General features: G+C 43.7%; 1 protein-coding gene across 11 annotated transcripts in view; it reads right to left on the reverse strand.

Annotated features, from left to right (window-relative positions):
• Positions 1-3,525: 3,525 nt before the first annotated feature.
• SCAI (suppressor of cancer cell invasion) overlaps positions 3,526-18,927 on the reverse strand; it is a 33,245-nt gene continuing 17,843 nt past the window's right edge. For 8 of the 11 annotated variants that reach the window (XM_039561740.1, XM_039561739.1, XM_039561744.1 and 5 more), the window contains 14 exons: positions 18,278-18,364; positions 17,629-17,727; positions 16,881-16,977; positions 16,025-16,123; positions 15,245-15,397; positions 14,314-14,415; positions 13,647-13,748; positions 12,973-13,051; positions 10,814-10,913; positions 10,277-10,358; positions 5,830-5,902; positions 5,108-5,281; positions 4,926-5,026; positions 3,526-3,834 (listed from right to left, as the gene is read on the reverse strand). In XM_039561740.1, the coding sequence (XP_039417674.1) occupies positions 3,685-3,834; positions 4,926-5,026; positions 5,108-5,281; positions 5,830-5,902; positions 10,277-10,358; positions 10,814-10,913; positions 12,973-13,051; positions 13,647-13,748; positions 14,314-14,415; positions 15,245-15,397; positions 16,025-16,123; positions 16,881-16,977; positions 17,629-17,727; positions 18,278-18,364 (1,498 nt within the window). In that variant the 3' untranslated portion in view covers positions 3,526-3,684. The remainder of the gene's footprint in view (positions 3,835-4,925; positions 5,027-5,107; positions 5,282-5,829; positions 5,903-10,276; positions 10,359-10,813; positions 10,914-12,972; positions 13,052-13,646; positions 13,749-14,313; positions 14,416-15,244; positions 15,398-16,024; positions 16,124-16,880; positions 16,978-17,628; positions 17,728-18,277; positions 18,365-18,927) is intronic. The other 3 variants (XM_010397898.4, XM_019284876.3, XM_019284878.3) reach the window with 3 other exon arrangements.

Here is an 18,927-nt window from a genome sequence, read left to right on the forward strand (position 1 = left end):
GCAAAATGACACATCACATCCCAAGAGGAATTAAAAACCAGAGCATTAAAGACTCATAACCCTGCATTGCCCTCTCACTGTTATTTTGAGAAGTCAAAGGGGGAAAAAAGGCAACAGCAGTTAACTTTGGCGAGATGTTCCAAAGCCAGTTTGAGCAGGAGCACAAACCTACTGTGGGAGCAGGATTCATCTGAGCACACCACATGCAGGGAGTAGGGAGCCAGGCAGGAGCAGTCCTGTAAGGACACAGCTGGTCCAGTTCACCTTGTCCTCTCAATGTATTACATGCAGAATTTACCCCTTTAATTTGGCATTGCCTGGTGCTGGCAAGTCTTCTCCGCTAATATAAGCAATAAAGATACATGGAGAAAGGGAGAGCGAGACAAGAGGGAAGGCATCAGGCCTGAGAAGAGAAGGATTTGTTCTCTTCTCACTTAAAAGTGGTTCAGTCTTTGCTTCGCTTCCACACTGAGGACTGCGAGATACAGAAACCAGATTTTCTTCAGTACACACAAGCATACACCGAGAGGTACCTACGACCATAGCACAGAGCACACAGTAGCACAAGTTTAGAATGACTTAGTTCAAACAAGACAAGCTTTTACTTGGAGGGGAAAACATCAACATTTTCATCTTGAATGCAGTTCTTTGGGTGGGAAGGGAGGGGCTGGCTCAAAATCCAAGACCGGACACTCATCCTAGCTATAGCTAGAGCAGACAGAGGGTATGAGCCCTCTGCTTCCACAGTACAATTCCATACTCCTCCCAACACAACAGGAGTGAAATCTTTATCTTTGAACGTCCCAGTACTGGACCTTCTAACAAAGATCAGCAGGTAAGAGGAGAATTAGGAACCTCAAGAATTAATTTTTGACTTGGACAGTCACTGCTGCTAAGTTCAACTTCTGAACTAATTTTCAAGGCCTATATTCTCCTCCTACATTCCAGCTTCTTCAGGGCGTTTTGTATTTTTAAAAGTGCATTCTTCTCTGACGAGATCTACCTTGGCAAAAAGCAAAGAGAACTTCCTCGAAGGGCTGCAAATGGTAGAAGCCTCTCAGGTCACAAGCAAGGACTCCCCACTTCAGCCTGGCTAAACAAAGGTAAGGAGCACCAAGGCTTTCCCAGTCAGTTCACAAGCAATGTCCCAGAGGTTCACCAGCCCACATGAGTGGAATCATCATCATCACTCCTATACTTGGAAACAGCAATACTCTTTTCTTTTCCACAGAGATGGAACCAAAATGAGAATAGCTTCATCAAAGCAAAAGCTAAAGCAAAGCAAAAGCATTTGGTTGGAAGGCAGTGAGCTGGGGAAAACTCAATTCCCTTTTTCCATGCAAGCTGAACACTGCTGGTAGAGGAACAGCAGGCAGGGCAACAGATAACCTGCCTCTCACTTGCTGCTGCATTAAAAGCTTCCTGCATCTTTAGCCTCCACATACAATCCCACATTTTAACAACCAGGGACCTCCTACCAGGCAGAAAGGCAGGGATCAGCTTCACAGTAAATACATGGATCTTATCACTGTAATACATACAGGGGTACCCATTCCCTTGGCTAACTAAGGGCTCCTGTACCTGGAATCAGTTATGAATCATTTCAAGGCCCAAGGGTAAGTCCCTGGAAACAGCAAATTACAGTGGCAGAAGAGCCATAACCTTTACTACAACCACAAATGATCTGCAGCACCTTGTGGAATCCACCCAACATGGCGTATGTGTGTATATATAAATTTTGTATATAGACATTGTAGTGGTTCATTCTTTTAATACATATACAAGTACCTATACATATATACATATTTACAATTTACACCAGCCAGTAGATGTATGTGTACTGTACATACACACACAAACGCCGAGCACACACATGCACACACACAAACACACACTCGTTGGAACAGACTCCACAGCCCGGGAAATGAAGTCCTGCCAGAGTCCAAAGAGCAGCACCAAGGGGAGGGGGGTCTCAATGTACCAGCTTCAAGACTGCTTAGGACAAACACGAGCATTCACAGGATTTTGTACACTTGGGAAATAAAGAATGGATGGTGCAAGCTTCAGCCCAGCTACAAAGAACCTTCATGCAAACTCCCCAGCTACACTGCAGCCGTTCCTGCTGTTCCACACTGTGCTCCCTCAGCAGAATGGATCCACCACTGCTGTTCTGGCTGACCAGATCACAACCCTGGGTGATGCTCTGCACCCAGGGCTGCCATGACACTACAGCAGTCACCAAGTTCTGCACTGTTTCCACCTACGCACAGAGGCATGGCTGGGGTTCAACAAAAAGCACTGCTCAGACTTGTCCTCTCACTTCTTTTCTAGCAGCCCATGGAACAGAGACAACTGAGTTTTTCATTTAATAGTTTAAAGTATCTCCATTCGCTCATCATTGCACACCCTGCACTGCCAGGAGCTGCCAGAGCTCCTCTAGCTCTGCAGGGCAGGCAGTGCAGTCCCAAATGAGCCAGCCAGCACTCTACCCAGCAGCCACAACAGCCTTCTCCAGCCAGCCCCTTCCCAAAGGCCACTGTCCTCCTGCAGACACCCACACTGAGCTCATGGGCTGGGGAGCTGATGGTGCTGACACAGTTACAGCCCCTCGGTGCTCCTGGTTCCAGGGCAGGACTGAGCCATGGGGGGGACATGCAAAACATCCAGGGGTTATGGCAGCTCCCACTTGGTTTCACCTGCAAGGGGAACATCAGCACCTCTCCCAGGGCACAGGGCTGTGGCACAGCGGGGTCAGACACACGAGTGACAGGAGGGGCTCGTACAGCACTGTACAGGATGTCCTCTCAGCTCCTGTCAGGGAGTGGTCATGCTGTGGGAGCCACACATTCCATCCACACACGGAAAGGAGGGGTAACACCTGCTGGAAATGCTGGAATTTCTAAATAGTATCTCAAACTGGAGAATGCCCCCTCCTCCTGTGGCAGCAGCACAAATGGCAGGATGCCCCACATGACAGTGAGAGGTGGGGGCTGACTTTTAGGGTTTGCAGTTTGTTCACCTATTGACCACCTGCCCAACCAGGTCCTTGGCCAGCAGTACACAATTCATACAGAAAACTGCTGTTCAAACTTATAGGGAGCATTAAGTATCTTTACAAATTCACTTCAAAGCACTGCTCCAAATGCAACTTAATTGTCCACAGTTTTGTCTCCTCACTTGCCTAAGACTGAAAAAATATATTTGTTATGAAGGAATCTGTGTTATTGCTATTGTTGGTTTGCACTGTGTGGTTCCATCTTTAACATTTCAAATCCAAACTCTTTGGGGATAAAATATTGGTTTTTCTGTTGATTTTTTTCTTTCCAATTTCTTAAAATTGTATAAAAATAAAGGATTTCCACAAATGTGGGCTAAAGGTAACCAATAGTACTTCTATGCTTAGGATCAGCTGTTGGAAATGTGGTTGACAGCCACAAGACCAGAAATAAACCTCTAGTGATTCTTTAGTTTAACATTTAAAAGACATGAAAACTTCTGTTTATAAAATTGACCCCATACAGAATGGAACAGCTCAACTAGCAGCTGTTTATTATTACTTTTTAAAATAATGGTCCTAAATTTAAAAATAAAATCAAGTACTTCCTTTTATGATTTTCACATTATAAAACTGCACCATTCAAAATCTGTGGCCAGGGAATCCCCTTTGCAGTAAGACAGTTTCTTTTAATAGTCATCGAGTGTGTTTTCCAGGAAAACATTCCTAACATCCAGTATGGAAGCCAGCTCCAAAATGTGCTTTTGGAGGTGAGGGTTCTCCACCGTTTCATCTCTTGGCAGCTGAGGATAAGATTCAGGATAATTTCGAGTCTCCTGCTAGATGACAGTGAAAACAAAGAGAATGAGACACTCATTTCTTTCACACCCTCTAGGAAGAAGACTGCAAAATGCCAATTTCACCCTAATCTGTTTGGTAAGGCACAGAGAGAGAAAATATTCTAGAATTTTCAGTTTTCTCTTTCCATTGACTCAGAGATGGTCACAGTGGCAAAACAAATGCCTGTTCATCTGAGATAGTTACTGGTATGTTTGCTGAGGCTTTGCAGAAAAAAAAAAAGGAAACCACTGAAAAAGACAAAAAAATATTCACCTTGTACTTACCTACTAGGCTGGAGTTCATTTCTTGAAATTACAGACATGTAAGCATCTCCAGTGGGAGATTCATCTCATCCTAAAACAAATATCTAAGACACTGGGGGCAAATCTCTCCACACTAACACAGACCTACTTCTTTTCCCTGGTATCAGAGCAGCCCAGGTAGCTGACTTAGGCTTGGAGAGCTGCTGGATGTCTCCAGTTCCACAGCTGAATACTGCACCTTTCAGTGCTCCACTCCCATTTTTCCCTGCAGTGTTTAAAATGGAGCAGGCAGTTTACATGCCAACACTCACATAAAATGGTGTAGATCCAGAAGCAGACTTCTCTGGTGGCACAGCTTTAACCGACAGGGAGGCAAAATACCATCTTCCTATTTAGTGTATTCATTTACACTTCAAAGACCTTTCAAAACCCATTCACATGAACACATTGCAGAAATAATGACCCACTCCTCCCCACTTCCTCTTATATTCTTGTTCTATACCTTTTTGCTTGTGTAGAAACAATAATCTTAGGTTATTAAGAGGAATTTTTCTAGCAGACAGGGCTGTCCAGAGTGACATAACTGAACTGGAGTGTGCCTGCCGCGTTATGTCCAGGACTGAGGCTCCTGCAAGTCAAAGGCTTTGTGCCTTTGGAGAGACACAAAGGCACAGCCTCAGTGCAAGCTGCAGGAACAGCATGTGAGCATCAGTCACCTTTCTGAGGTCACAGGGACCTGCTCAGCCCTTGGACCCTCCCACCTGAGCCAGGGCAGTTCTACGGCCCCAGCCTGGAGTTCCCACAAAGGCACACACATCCCTGCATACCCGGAAGATTTTGTGCATCCTCATAGTAGCCGAACAGAAGATAAATCTTGTGAGAAGCAAGCGAAGAAATTCATCCCCAAAAAACTGAAGAAAGGACTGATCTGTACAGAAGGCAAAGAAAGCTCAGTTTAGAAAGGCTCCAAACTCCCCGAAAGGCTCAGCTGTGCCTGGCCAGGCCGTACCTATGGACCGGGAGTGGGTCAGCAGCTGGGCAATGTCCCGGTTGATTTTTCTGAGGTAATCCTGACACTTCTCCCACAATCCTCGGCGCATGCTTGATAATCCAGAGACAAACAGGAATGCCATTAACGGATTGTTCAGAAAGAGTGTGAAGAGGCTACCCCGCTGAGACTGATCTAAAAGGAAAAATAAATCAATAGACAAAGGGATACATTTGGCACATGAAACAGAAACAGTGTCCCTGCCACAGAACGAAGTCGCTCACCTGCTAAATTCCGTCACAGAGGAGCTACTCCTGTGTGTTAGTTACACCTTCTCTCGTGCAGACCTGATCAATGACTGGCAATAAAGGCTTGCTGGAGACGTGCATTAACACCAAGACACCTTAACTGACTCTGCTCCCTTTCTGGGAGCAATAAAGCTGCCCAGAGTTGTAATAACCACCCTCACCCCACACTGGGCTGGCCACTTCCTCAGGCTCCGTGTAGGAGAGCCCTTGCTCCTAGCACTTGTTGGAGCCATCTCTAGAAATATCATCAGTGTTGGAATAAATTATTTACCACATGCAGTAAATAAACTTTATCATACTACTTTGGGGACTGTTAACCTGATTTAGGGGTTACACAGCAGTGAAAAGCTGTCTTTTCCTGAGGAATCTATGTTCTGCTGGGGATAGATACATGATGCAACTGCCGCTTGTTGGGAAATGCAATACTGCACATACCTTGTAATGCTTTTGGATATGCTGTTGGAGAAAGCAAGCACACCAATGGTTGTCCAAATAAGTTTGTGAAATTCTGTAACAGATAAGAATTTTGAAGTATTGATGGTCACTTCGCTTGCCTTGAATATCCAGCAAGTCAAGGGTACGAATCATATTAATGACAGAAGACACTAATGCCCCTCTCACAGCTCAGCATTGGCAATGAGCCTGACAAGTTCACTTACTCAGAGATCACAGCACAGAAGGAATATAACCAACTACATTTTAAAGGAATTACAATTCTCTCATTTCATTGCTACTGATGGCAGACACTAATTTCATGGAAATATGGCTTTCAGTAGTAACACATTACTTGAAAAAAAAAAATCACGTTCTGCAGTAAAAGTGAAAGCAATTGGGTTTAGCATCTTCCCTCAACACCAACTGAACTGCCCAGTCAAAACCATTCATTTTCCCTTTTCTTTCTAGCAGGAGGAGCTATGTCTGATGAAACAGGAGGGCCCAGAAGAGAGAAGTTTTAAAGTAAGTTTCCTTTAAAGCAAGTATGTCACAACCTTAACATGTGCTGTACTGAACCCTCATTTTACAACACTCATTTCATGCCTCTTTCACCAGCACCTTAAATATTGCCAGTGTCCAATTGCACAAGAATTTGTCCAGAACCTGGAACACCAGCATTGTCCAGCTTCACCAACATTTACCTGATAACCAATATTTACCTGGTAACAGTCCTACTGTGTATCTGCCTGGTGGTAAACAATTATCACAAAGGGAAAAAAGCCAAAAATCATGCACACAACCTCATTAGCTTTGTCACCAGAACAGCTTTCTTAAAACTGAAGGCTTGCAAAGCTATAGAAAATGTGATTGTGTTTGCATCCTCACAGAGCTCAGACTCAAACCACGCCTCCAAAGCAACCGAGTGCCACACACACATCTGCAGATTAGATTCTTAAAACTGCAGTTTACAAGTGTAAGACACAACACCAGAAGTATTTCCTTGTGTAGAATCCTCAAAAAGCTAAAAAGATTAACTCCTTTTTGACCTCTGCATAATTCAAATGAGCTTTGCCTTCCAGGCAGTATATTTCAGTTATATTCGTTTTACAGAATTAATTGATCTAAATCTGCTAAATACTAGAGACAGAAATCTAGTCTAATCAAAATAAAACATTTCCCATCTCTGACAGAGCGCTGAGTAGTGCTAAAAACCCTTCTAGTTCATTAGGAGCCCAGGGAAGACTGATAATGCTGGACACTAAGGTTTGGTCTCTAAGGAGGAAACAAAGACAATTCCCTTGCAGACAGAAACTATAGGCCAGCCCAGGAATTGGTGAAAGAAACATTTCAAACTCCAGGAGTCACCCCAGACACTGCTGGTTTGAATCATACACACACTGGCAAGGTTCTACCTTCTCCAGTAACTCGTATGCTCAGTACCACGAGCAGACTGACATGTTTAATTAATTCCATCCTGTGTCACTCAGTTACAGACCAAAGCAGACACGCCACCAGTGAGAACAACCCTGCAAGTCCAACAGCCAAGAGCACCCCTGGGTCACTTGTGGGTCTCAGGCAGCGTCTGAGAGCACTCTGGACTCTGTCCCAGCAGAGGTTAAGCCAGGAAAACCTGCCCTGCAGTCCAGATGTTGACAGCAGGTCTGGATAAGGAATGCCCTACCCTTGTGGACAACTCCAAAAAGGATAAACTCCATTTTGTTTCAAAATTGACTGTTTTCTTACTTGAGTGTTCAAGTTTTCCAACAGAAGTGTTCCTGATTTTCACAATGCATGTCATGTACATCTCTTTCCAAGAAAGAACTGCCCATCATCTCCAAAAGAAATCACTTCACATTCAAGCTTTGCTAAGCTAAGTATTCATACCACATCACTGACAAAGGCCTTGCATTCTCACTGGCTAGAGGTTTTGGTTTGGTTTGGTTTTAAGACTCTGCATTTGACCGTGATCCTAGACAACCACAGCTACAGGAAGATATTGATTTAAAAATATTATTTCATCCACATATGCAGTGGTAACCTTCAAGAACACACAGCCATCTATATTTAAATGGAAGTGTTAAAAAAAAAATTCACGGCTTTCAGTAGATATGCTCGATTTGCAGTTATCTTCCACTTTCAGCTAAATATACAGGGGAGGAAGCTGTTCAAGTGCCGCTGATTTGACAAACTGACAAGTCACTTCCTGGCAGGACTTACTTTCAGTCATCACCATTTAAGTCCTCCAGAGAGAGGGAGAGGACGGGGATGCGTGCAGGAGAGCAGGAATGGGCTGCAGAAAAAGATGTGTGAGCAGTTGCTGTTCCTGTCGGTACTGCTGGCAGTGACATTTAAATGTCAGGATAGCTCCTGTCCTATCAGGAAGGATCAGAGCAGCCATGTGGAAAAAAGTCAGTAGTGACTTCAATTCCTCACACGGTCGCACAGAACCTCTTTGCTGGTGCCAGCACTTGAGCCTCCAGACGCCTCCCAGCCCACCCGGGGACAGTCACGGCACAGCCCCGTCAGGGCACTCTGGGGACAAGGACCCCAGCACAGCGACAGGCAGGAGCGTACAAGGGCTGGAAAACACTGACCTTGAGAGCTCTGCCACGTACCTTCAGTGGAAAACAAAACAAGACACCTACACCAGTCCCCTCACATGTCTGCCTATGCTCAGTAGCAAGAGATGGCAGAGGTGAATGTCACTTCTGAAATGCTGGACGTATTTCTTTTTAGGTTCCTTGTGCTCTGGGTCAGTGTTCCTAGCAGCCACTTCTATAATCCTGTCCTGAAATACTTCCAAAACTCACATTTCTGTGCTCCTTCCACACAGGCAGAGCTGGATGCTCTGCACCAGCTGTGCTGAACAGACTGGTGGGTTTTACACCCCTGTCAGCTCACTGCAGAACAAGGGAAAGAAACTCAGTGGAGGTTACAGAGTTGCTTTCTGTCAAACAAATAAAGAAATTATCAAATTTAAATGTAATACAAAAAGCAAATTCTACTGTAAACACTTGACATTATTCTCACAAGACCTACAAATCTACACGCGGAAATCCATTGCCCCAAACAGGTCCTTTGCTCTAAGCTTTGCACAGAACCCCAGTCTGTCCAGAGCTGGTATCCCTTGCTCTCTTACAGAGCTGATCCACTTGACATCTTTTAACAATTCTATTGGAGAGGAAGGGAGTAAAGAAAACAAAACCAAACCAAAACCCGAACACAAGCCATACTTTTTCCCCTGAAATGAAACCAATCCCCCTAATGTTATACTGGAATGCATGTCAGGAAAGAGCAGAGGGAAATAAATCCCTTCCAAATGCTCACTTTCTCAGAAAAACAAGTAAATCATTCCAATTGTGTTTCCGTCCATGGAAATGGGGAATTCAAGAAAAAACAGATTTGCTCAGAAACCCAGCGTGATTAACTTAAATATAGCGGTGTTTAAAAAGCCCTCTGAGATACATTACACTACAACAAACCAAAGACCCAACAGAGAGGCCAGATCATTATCTGGCTGTCAGGCAGAAGCTCCCTGGCTCGATACAGAACTATCCTGAATCACACTGACCACTGATTTAGTACCTCTCCTTGGCCAACACATGCCTTCAAAACAAACAGCACAGCCTGTGGACACTGAACAAGGCACAAGCTCCTCTGGCCACTAGACGTCCCTGTTCCTCCTCCAAAATACAGTTCCTTTCCCTCACTGCACATAATGGAGCTATAAAAAGGAACACAGAAGAAGTGGCACTTTCCCCAGATATAGCACATTCTTATTATCCCATTCATGAATGAAATAAATGTGTAATGCTCTCCAGATTCAACTGGCCACGAGTGCAATGCCTGCTTCTGCATTACCCGAACTGCAGATTCCCAGAGGTGATTTGGCATGGAGCAATTCTACTGTAAGTCCAGAGCACCCTAGGAAGGAGGCTCAGTGTTCAAGCAAACACCACTCTACAGTAACACTGCGTGCTAATTTGAGGCTTGTTACTTCCTTGGTTCAGACACTTTTCAGACACAGACACCCCGTGTTTTTTAAGATCAGGCTCAATGCTTTGACTTCCCTTCTGCTGCTTAAAAGCAACTGAATGTTGGATGACTGGAAGAAAGAAAAGCACATTAGTTATCTCCCTCCCCCATGCACACACACCGAGATTTGTCTTTGGTATAAAACAAAAATAAACCTCCCACCAGAGACCTTGGAAATCTTGAACCTTTTTTCCCTCCAGGAGGATTTATTACTTTCCAATGAGCGGCTGTTCATGTGCTTCTCCTTCTTGTTCCTATTCATAGGGTCAGATCCTGACTAGCATGCACAACCTCAAAAGAAAAGAAAGACTGAATACAAACTGTTTAAAAAAAATAGCCCGTTAAAAGAGTAAGCTAACTAGGGGTTGGCACTGTATCCTACCATACAAGGAGCTGCCTCCAGGGGCCTTACCTTGTAGGCAACGCTGTTGGAAGAGTCCACAATGATGAACAGGGGCTTTCTGGTGAAAGGGTAGAGATCTCCAGGGTGAAGGCTGCAAAGAGAAAGGGACAGCTCAGAGCACCGCAACTGCTGCACAGCTCTGACACTGCAAGCGTCTCAGACACACAGCTGCCCACAGCCAGATAAAAAACAGACAGGTTCCCCATGCCCCAGTCCCCTGATTCCTTCTCGGAGCGCAACAGCACAACTAGTGGCTAAATACAGGTTGTGGGACTTCTTAGTTCAGGAGCTGTTTAACTTCTTGAGAAGCCATCCATCACTGATCTGAGTTTGCCAGTAATTAAGAACTTATGTCCCATAAGTAAAGTTGAAGTGTTTAAACAATCATTTAAAGTTGCATAAGTTGCACATTCATTTCTAAGTGTTCAAGCCAATCTCCATTACGATGTCCTGCACTGAGGAGGTTGAATTCCAGAGGCATTGATGCATTTTTCTCTATTAAAGACAAACTCCTGTGAATTTGCAGGTGTGCACCACGACACTCACCAGTGCATCTCCTTGTAGGACTGGTTGCGCTTGTGGATCGCGTCCCCATTGATAATGTCCCGGTTACTGTTGGTCAGCACACCCCCAAAATCGTACGGACCTTCATGTGGAAAAAGGAAGCTAAAATTAGCAGGGGGAACTCACCTCTGCTGGACATTGAATGATTACGTGGAAGGGAGGAAGCAACGACAAACCCCAGAAAACTAAGGGAACCTGAACTACTGCAGTTGTAAGGAGGGGAGAGAGGAATGTGGAGACCTCACTAACTATATATTCCTTCTTATGCTTTTTTAGCATATCAGTATCTATCAGATAGAAGCAAGGAATGCAACTTCATAACTTTTAATTTAATTATTCACTATTTATCCACAAACATAATGCAAAAGATCCAAATACTGGCTCTTGTTACACTATAGAGAACAAAGATTAAAACCCATTACACATCTGACACAGGAAAATCAATACCTTTGTAAAATTACTGTATGAGTTTGCATATTCCAGATTCAGAATTTGGTAAAAAAATAAGGCTAAATGAATCAAAAAGACTAGAAATACTACTGTCATTTGCAGTTCTAACACTGCAAAGGGGAGAAGAGAGAACTGAGAGAATGACAAAAGGACAAAACAGTTTTAACCAGATTTAAAATCTGTAGCAAAGGTTTGTATTTCAAGATTTCAAAGTCAGAATTCACAACTTTCACATGCATACGCCCTGGACACGTGCTCCCACACGTAAGCTGAATATTCTGCCAAATTTGCAAAACTGAGCTACCCCCTGAATGTCTGATGGAGAGCAAAGTTGAAAGCAATGGCTATAAAATATATCAAATCCTACAAGATACCAAGAAATATTTCTGCCATTGGTATGGGTATGAAATGCCACTAACATTAGTAAAATAAAGTATTAGGGTTTCCTCATTCTGTCATACATTTGCAGACTTGGCTGACCCATATTTGGCCACCAAATGCAATTTTTTCAGGTTTGGATACAAGACGCCTTTCCATTTAAGGGAAGCTTTGGGGATACAAAATCAGGAACAGAACAAACATTAATTTAGCACTGTTACAAACACCTCACGTGGTCTGCCAAACACATGGCTTGCAGGCGATGCACAGTGCAACTTGCAGCTGCTCTCCCTTTTAATAAGGCAGAACTGTGTGCAGACCACACCACCTTATTAAAAGAATGCAGTTGTGATGGACTCATTAAGTGAAAGCTGCACTCTGGCTGTGCAGCTCTTCAGGTGACCGAGCCTAGATGCCTCTGCCACAAGGTCTTAAGCTGAAACAACACATGCAGAGAGGGGGACATACCACAGGCTTCAGAGAACACACTTCAGTTAGGACCTATCACCAAGCTGCAGCAAGAAGTAAAATGTTAAAAGCATTTAAAAAAATCACTGCCACCATCCAAAGCTGACAGGGATTTTTTCCTTTTAACATTTTGAGAGCTCTATAAATCATGCACTGGGGAGGACAAAGCATGCATCTTATAAAGGAATGCAAGTCTCAAACAGATGAGGTTTTTACAATATTTAGGATGTTAAAAAGTTATTTTGATTCTTTTCTTGAATTATATAAACAGATCTTTGGACTGTGTTTACTTCAGCCAACCAGTTTTCAGCTTTTACAATGCAGCTGCATCCAAATATTCTGCTAGATTGCAAAGAACAGGAGGGTGAGGTGAGGGGAATTGTCAAAAATCATGAGAAGGGCTTGAATTGTCAGGTTAATGAGCGTGCAAATAGACCAGTCCCTGCAGCTGCTCGAGTCCTTTCACCACCCATCTCCTGGCCACACCATCTCCTGGTGCCGGGGATTGGAAAGAATCACAGAGTGCCACTGAGCCATTTTATGAACTTTGTGCTGATGCATCAACTGAGCCACGTGGTCTTCAAAATTGGGAGGCTTTTAATACTCCAGATGCATCAAAAACTGGGTGTGTCCTTTGAAAAGTTCTCAGGTAAATGCACACTAATTAAAACACAAAGATTTAATTACTGTTTGTGGAAAATAAAGGCTATCTTACGAAGTAGACAGGAGAATCGAATTGACTTGTCTTTTAAAAGGAGCTTTGTGACATCTTTCTTGGTCACTTGTCCTGGAACATAAAGAGAATTCAAGCCCTGTTCATGACAGGGAGCATTCCTTTATTGTACCTTCACTATCCGAACGACCTGATGGGAACACGCCCGTGGCAGACAGGTAAATCAGCAGCACACTGTTTGCAGGCAGCTCCTGGAACGCAAACAAGGGCACAAGTGGCAAGGGAAGAAAGGTAAAAGTTTATTTTAATACTGAATCATCACCTTCATACATACATTGTCATTATAATTGTGCTACTACTCCTGCTTCTGGTTCCCCTCCACTCTGCTCTTGGTACATGGATTTGCCCTGCCCCACCACACACAACCCTTCCAACAGATCAAAAGCGTCACCTGATGAAATGTCTGTACCTTTTCTCCGCACAAACCTCCAGGCTGATATCAGAGCTCCAAGCAGCACTGAGAAAGCATCTACTTACACACAGACTCTTTTACCATCTATCCAGATCTGAAGCTTTCCAAGATACAGAACCCAAAAGCTGCCAAGATCCACGCAGACCCCAACTCTCAAACAATTCACAAAGGAAGCTTTGTTTACAGTTCAAATGGGATACAGGGCTGGAGATTCAGCAGCTACACAGTGCTCGAGAGCAACAATTTCCTGATGTACTTCCCTGATTTTGGATTTTTCTGTTCTCTAGATCAGTGCTGATCCACATTTCATTCAGTTTCACATACAGTCCTGGATTGTTTTTTTTATTACAAATAAATTCACCGATTTCACAAACCTTAAATGATGCTGCTAAAAATGTATATAGCTGGCTGAAAGTTGGCTTATAAAGTAGGTATTTATGGGGGTTTTCCCGCCTGGCTGGTTTCTCTGTTGACTCCTGTTAAAAGAAAGAAACAAAATACTACTCAAAAAACCCCAACCACCAGATATTATCAAAGCAGTTTCATAACCCTCTAAATTTCTGTTTATTAGAATGTTCATTTCCAGCACACTTCCCACACAAATGGGTCTGCCCATTCTACATTTCCTACTACACAGTAAAGCAAGATGCACAGTATTCAAACCAGAACTTTATATTATCCCTCACTGAAACTTGCTAACTAAATCTTCCTTCGTCTTTAAAGTATCACCCAGGAACTGAGTGACAAAATTCGCACTTCATCTCAATCAAATAAATTTTAAATCTTCGTATTCTCTTTTGGCTCCAGATAAAACACTTTATGCTTTCTCTGAAGGGGACATTAACTTTCAGATGACTCAGTAATCTGATGAGTCCATGGGTTTGAGCTACTCTTCACTGGTATCTAGTAAAAGTTACACCACCTTTACTAACCTGCTCTGCACAGCGACAGTACTGAAGGAGTACACTTCTTAAAACCAATCAATCAAACAAAAAAACAGTTAAGATGTGTTGCCAGGTTTGTTACTGGAGTGGAACTCACCTGCATTCCAGGTTTGTTCATTTGTGACGCCAGGTTCATCGGTTCCCTCTCCAGGGCTTGCAGCATTCGGAACATGTCGATTGTTAATTCACTGAACTTGACCTGCAAGAGAGTCAAACAGTTTATTCTGCCAGATACCCATTAAACAGAATTTCTCTGGAATTATCCAGCTAAGAGACTCCACTGCACACCTGAGAGACCATTCTCTCTCAGGGATCTGTCAGTGTCATCTTTGAATCTCTAAAGAGCTGTGAATGACTTCTAGTAGAGCTCACAGAGGACAAAGTCTATTTGTTACTGATCTACCAGGCCAAGTCACTGCACTGCAGACCCCTGCATCCAAATTACAGGCTTCTCTGGCATGTGTACAAATCAGGTGCTGGAAGGGCTATGTACCACGAATTCAGACAAAATCTGACAAAGACACACTAAGTGTAGTTTAAATACAACTCCCTTGCTTACCTGAAGAGAGCTCAGAGAGAAGTAATGAAATTTGTACAACTTCACTACCATTATCATCTAAAAACCAGGACCCAGAATGTCTTTTGAAAACCACTTCCTGTTGCCACTGAAGTTGCAACAAGCTGGAGTGAGTCATATGAAAGCTTAAGTCAAGCTTTTACTAGACATATCTTAGAAGCCTCGCATGCTTGAATGTCACAAACAATCCAGTATATGAAAATCAATTGTATCTACTTAACTGACATGTTGAATATAAGCAATAAGAGGTCAGTACCACAGGTCTAATATCTAACATTTTTCATTTTTAGCTCTTATTTCTGAGAACCCTCTTCCTCTTGCTGCAACTGCAACCATCAAAATAAAAATATTTCAATATTCTCCTTTGTTGGAATCTCTGTTGTATAATCAGAAGGGATGTCATGGGGGGGAATCCAAAGATGCAAACCCAGGTGCCCAGAATTTCCTTTACCTGGTTGTTGCAGTTCCCAATAATGAGCGCATCTGCAAGAGCAAGCTGTCCCACTATCATCCCCTGCTCCAGCAACGGAGCTCCCGTCTCAGAAAGCCTGTTAGAGGTGATTACAATGGTGTTGTCATCATTTAAAACCATGACAGGGTCTGCCTAAAAAAAGCAACCAGAATAAATCAAGAATTCAGGAAAGCATACAGATTTGCAGTCAGAGAGAAGTCCACAGGTCTTGGCACTTACAATAAACAGTTCACAAGTGAGGCAGATTTTTTAAATTACTTTGCCATACATGTATTAATATATTTGTATGCAGGCTACAGGACAATGCCTTCCCACCTGGAAAAGCAAAGTACTTAGGGACTGCAAGAAATACATGGTACAAGCACATGAAGGTACAGCAAAGAGAAAAGCATACTGCCTCCAATGACATGGACTCTGCTTCAGCTTCTCTATACCTGAGGAGTCAAATATCATCAACAACCTTACAAATTCATGCTGAATAAACTAAATATTCCTACTTTCATAATAATTCTAGTTTGCCCATTTTAGCTTGCCTTCCCTTTGTAAAAATGAATAGCAAAGGAGGCGAGTGAATGATAATGCTGCCACCCATTCTGGCAATATTTAAATAGTCCTGTGAACATGAGTCAGTGATTAATGGGACAGGCATACTGTCCCCGCACTGGCACACCTGCTTCCCTCACAGACATGGTGATACAGGAACACTTCCATCAACAAGACAGAAAACTCTGAAACAACTACAGGAAATGGTATTCTCACCTCAATAAATGCTGCCACTTCCTGAAGAACCAGGTTCCACTCCACCTGATCTTCAGTATTGAAACGGTGAGTGTAGTCTTCAATTTCATCTGACAGCTCCTGATGTAAACAGTTCAGAGACAGACACAGTCACTCCTAAAACCAGACTTTAACAGGCAGTCAGTAATCTTACATTTGGTTAGCTGTGCTGGCCTTTAAGAATAATAAATAAATAAATTCCTTGAGAACATATGCAGCACACTCCTGACTAACATGCCAGCCAAAACGCGCTCTTTCAGCAGACAGAATGCCAATGTTACACCGAGTTCTGGCAATGCAAATTGTCTTTTACGTAGGTCCAAATGCAAAGAATATCTGGAGTTAAGTATAATTATCCCACTCACAGCTATGTCACTGGTTATTACCATAAGCTATGGATACCAAGGACTCAAATTTCAGCTCGCAAGTAACTTTAAATACATTGAGAAAGGGGATGGTGTGGCTGGTTTAGCTGTGCTAAGCTAAGCCTGCAGTTCAAAGGAGCTGTGACACAGACAGCAATGCAACCTACACAAAGCTGTCAAGCCCAGGAGCTGCTTGAAGCGAGGTTGTCAGAGGGGCTGGGAAGCATATGCTGTGGGGAGCAGCTTGCTGTTCCTTTGCTGCACTTCCAGGGCACCTCCCTGTCTGGGCTGCAGCGATTGGAATATTTTTACTTGCTGTTCAAACAATGCTACCAAATCACTTGATCTTAAAGTGTTATTATTAAATGTCTGAATCACAGAAGGTATTCCCTGTGCTGGATGTCAGATAGACTAGAAAAGCAAGGCTCAGCAATCTCCTACCCCTCAGCACCTTTATCCTGATTTTAACATACCTTTACAAGGTCCTTCACAACATCCATTTTGTTGAGCAGGAGACAAACCACGATAAACCTTGCATAGTAACGCAGCTTCTTAACCACTAATTCGGGCCTAGACACAACAAGAACACCACAGCCAAATTTGAGATTAGAATAGAACAGAGGTAGGTAGCAGGGGTAAGGAACAGGAGTTTAAGACCAGAGCAGGACTGAACACCTGCAGATTAAGAGTTCTGACTGAACTCATGTGGTGATAATAGCTACCTGGCTGCTTGGAGGTTTAGTTAAAACTGAGTACAGAGACATAAAAAATAATTTAAGAAAGCCACAGCCTTCTTACATGTCAGGGGCATGGGAGTCAGGTACCACGGCTGGCTCTTCAAACCTTGCTTTACTGCAGCACGAGCTGATGTTCCCCTGAAAGGCCTGATCAGAATCAAACAGATTCCTCTGCCTCAGCCCAACTGACCCATCTTCCACTCACAGCATTCTGGGTCCCAGCACTGATACTACACAGGATTCAAACTGACAAAACTTTGGGGCTAATGGCTTTCTATCCAGGACCAGGTAAAAGAATATTCTTTCAGTCATACAGCTAACCTCTTATTTAACCTGAATTTTTCAATCGTAGCAGAAGGATTAAAAGAAACTCCTGTCAACAACACAGGTTCTATCCCAGTTATGCTCCTACAGTTTACAGCTCTTTGCTGCCTCCATACACCTTCCTAGTCTCAAAAAAACAAAGGCCTCCATTCAGACATACCTGTCTTCTTTGTTGACTTGGGAGTAGTAGGACCTCTGCCTGATTGCTGAGTAGAAGGAGAAAGCCTCATTGAGATAGCTGGTTTCAGAGGTGCGCAAGCTGCAGGGGAACAAGGGGATCAGCTCACTGCCTCAGAGGGAAAGCCATGCCAAACCCTCCCTTCCTGCCCCCTCAGCCATCCTGTGCATCCACGGCAAAACTCCCTCCTCAAGTACCATCGTATGAAAGCCAGACTCATTCTGGGAAGGCAGATGTCAGAGCTTGGATCCCATTTTAGGTAACAATCAAAGCTGCCCATCTTGCACCCACACATACAGGTGATGGGTACACTGAACAGTCTAAAGGGACACTAAGCTCCCAAACTCGTAAATCACACTTTTGCACAACATTCTGATACAGCACACATGGAAGACACTTTGGAGGCAGGAGCGAAGTCCTTGGGCAGTACCAGTGTGACCAGCAATGTGGCACCAGCCTCACAGGGGCCTTTCCCTGCAGCACCCCATGCAGTCCCCAGGGCCCTCATTCAGAAACTGGCATTGTGACTCAGCCCAATCACTGATTCCTCCTGACTGAGCATCCAGACATTTGGCATGCAGCTGCCACTAACCCTGCATTGCCCACTGCATCCTCTTCTGTGCTTACTTACTAATAATGGTAATAGAGCTGCCCAATCTTGGAAGCAATTTCCCCAATTTGCCACCTCTTCAACCCATACCGATTGTCCAATACTTGTCTATGTCGCAAGAGAGAAAAGAAAGATTAAAAGGATTCCCAAATTTCCCAGAACATCCCACCAGACAAGACAAAGAGCCATTGCAGGGCCAAATTCAGCTTTCATTACTGGTGCAGCATTGCCAGCAGCAGCCCCTCACAGAGCCAACAGCACACACACCCCACAACAAGGGCCATTTATCTTGCATAAACTTGCAAGAACCAGACATAAGTGTGTTGCACAAAATACACACAACAAAAGGTCACAGCTTCCCAGGAGAACACTCAGACTATGCAGCCAGAGGAAGGTGTGAAGGATCAGAGCCCACGCAGCAGCAAGAGACTTCACACCATTCCAGATTCTGCTCTGCAGAATCCATCACCTCCTTGGTAAGAAATTAAAGCACCTCACACTCAGGTAAAGCAAAAGGGTTTGTTAAAAAAGTCACACTGAAAACTCTGCAACATTTTAATTCAATAGACTGTGAGCACTGCAGGAAGCTGCTGTTCCCTCCCTTCATGCTTGAACAACACAGTGAAATCTCAATCTTAGCTGGGGCCCTGGGCATACCAGAGATTAAAGCT

This window comes from Corvus cornix, chromosome 17, assembly GCF_000738735.6.
Source record: "Corvus cornix cornix isolate S_Up_H32 chromosome 17, ASM73873v5, whole genome shotgun sequence".
In the NCBI taxonomy this organism is placed as follows: Eukaryota; Metazoa; Chordata; class Aves; order Passeriformes; family Corvidae; genus Corvus; species Corvus cornix.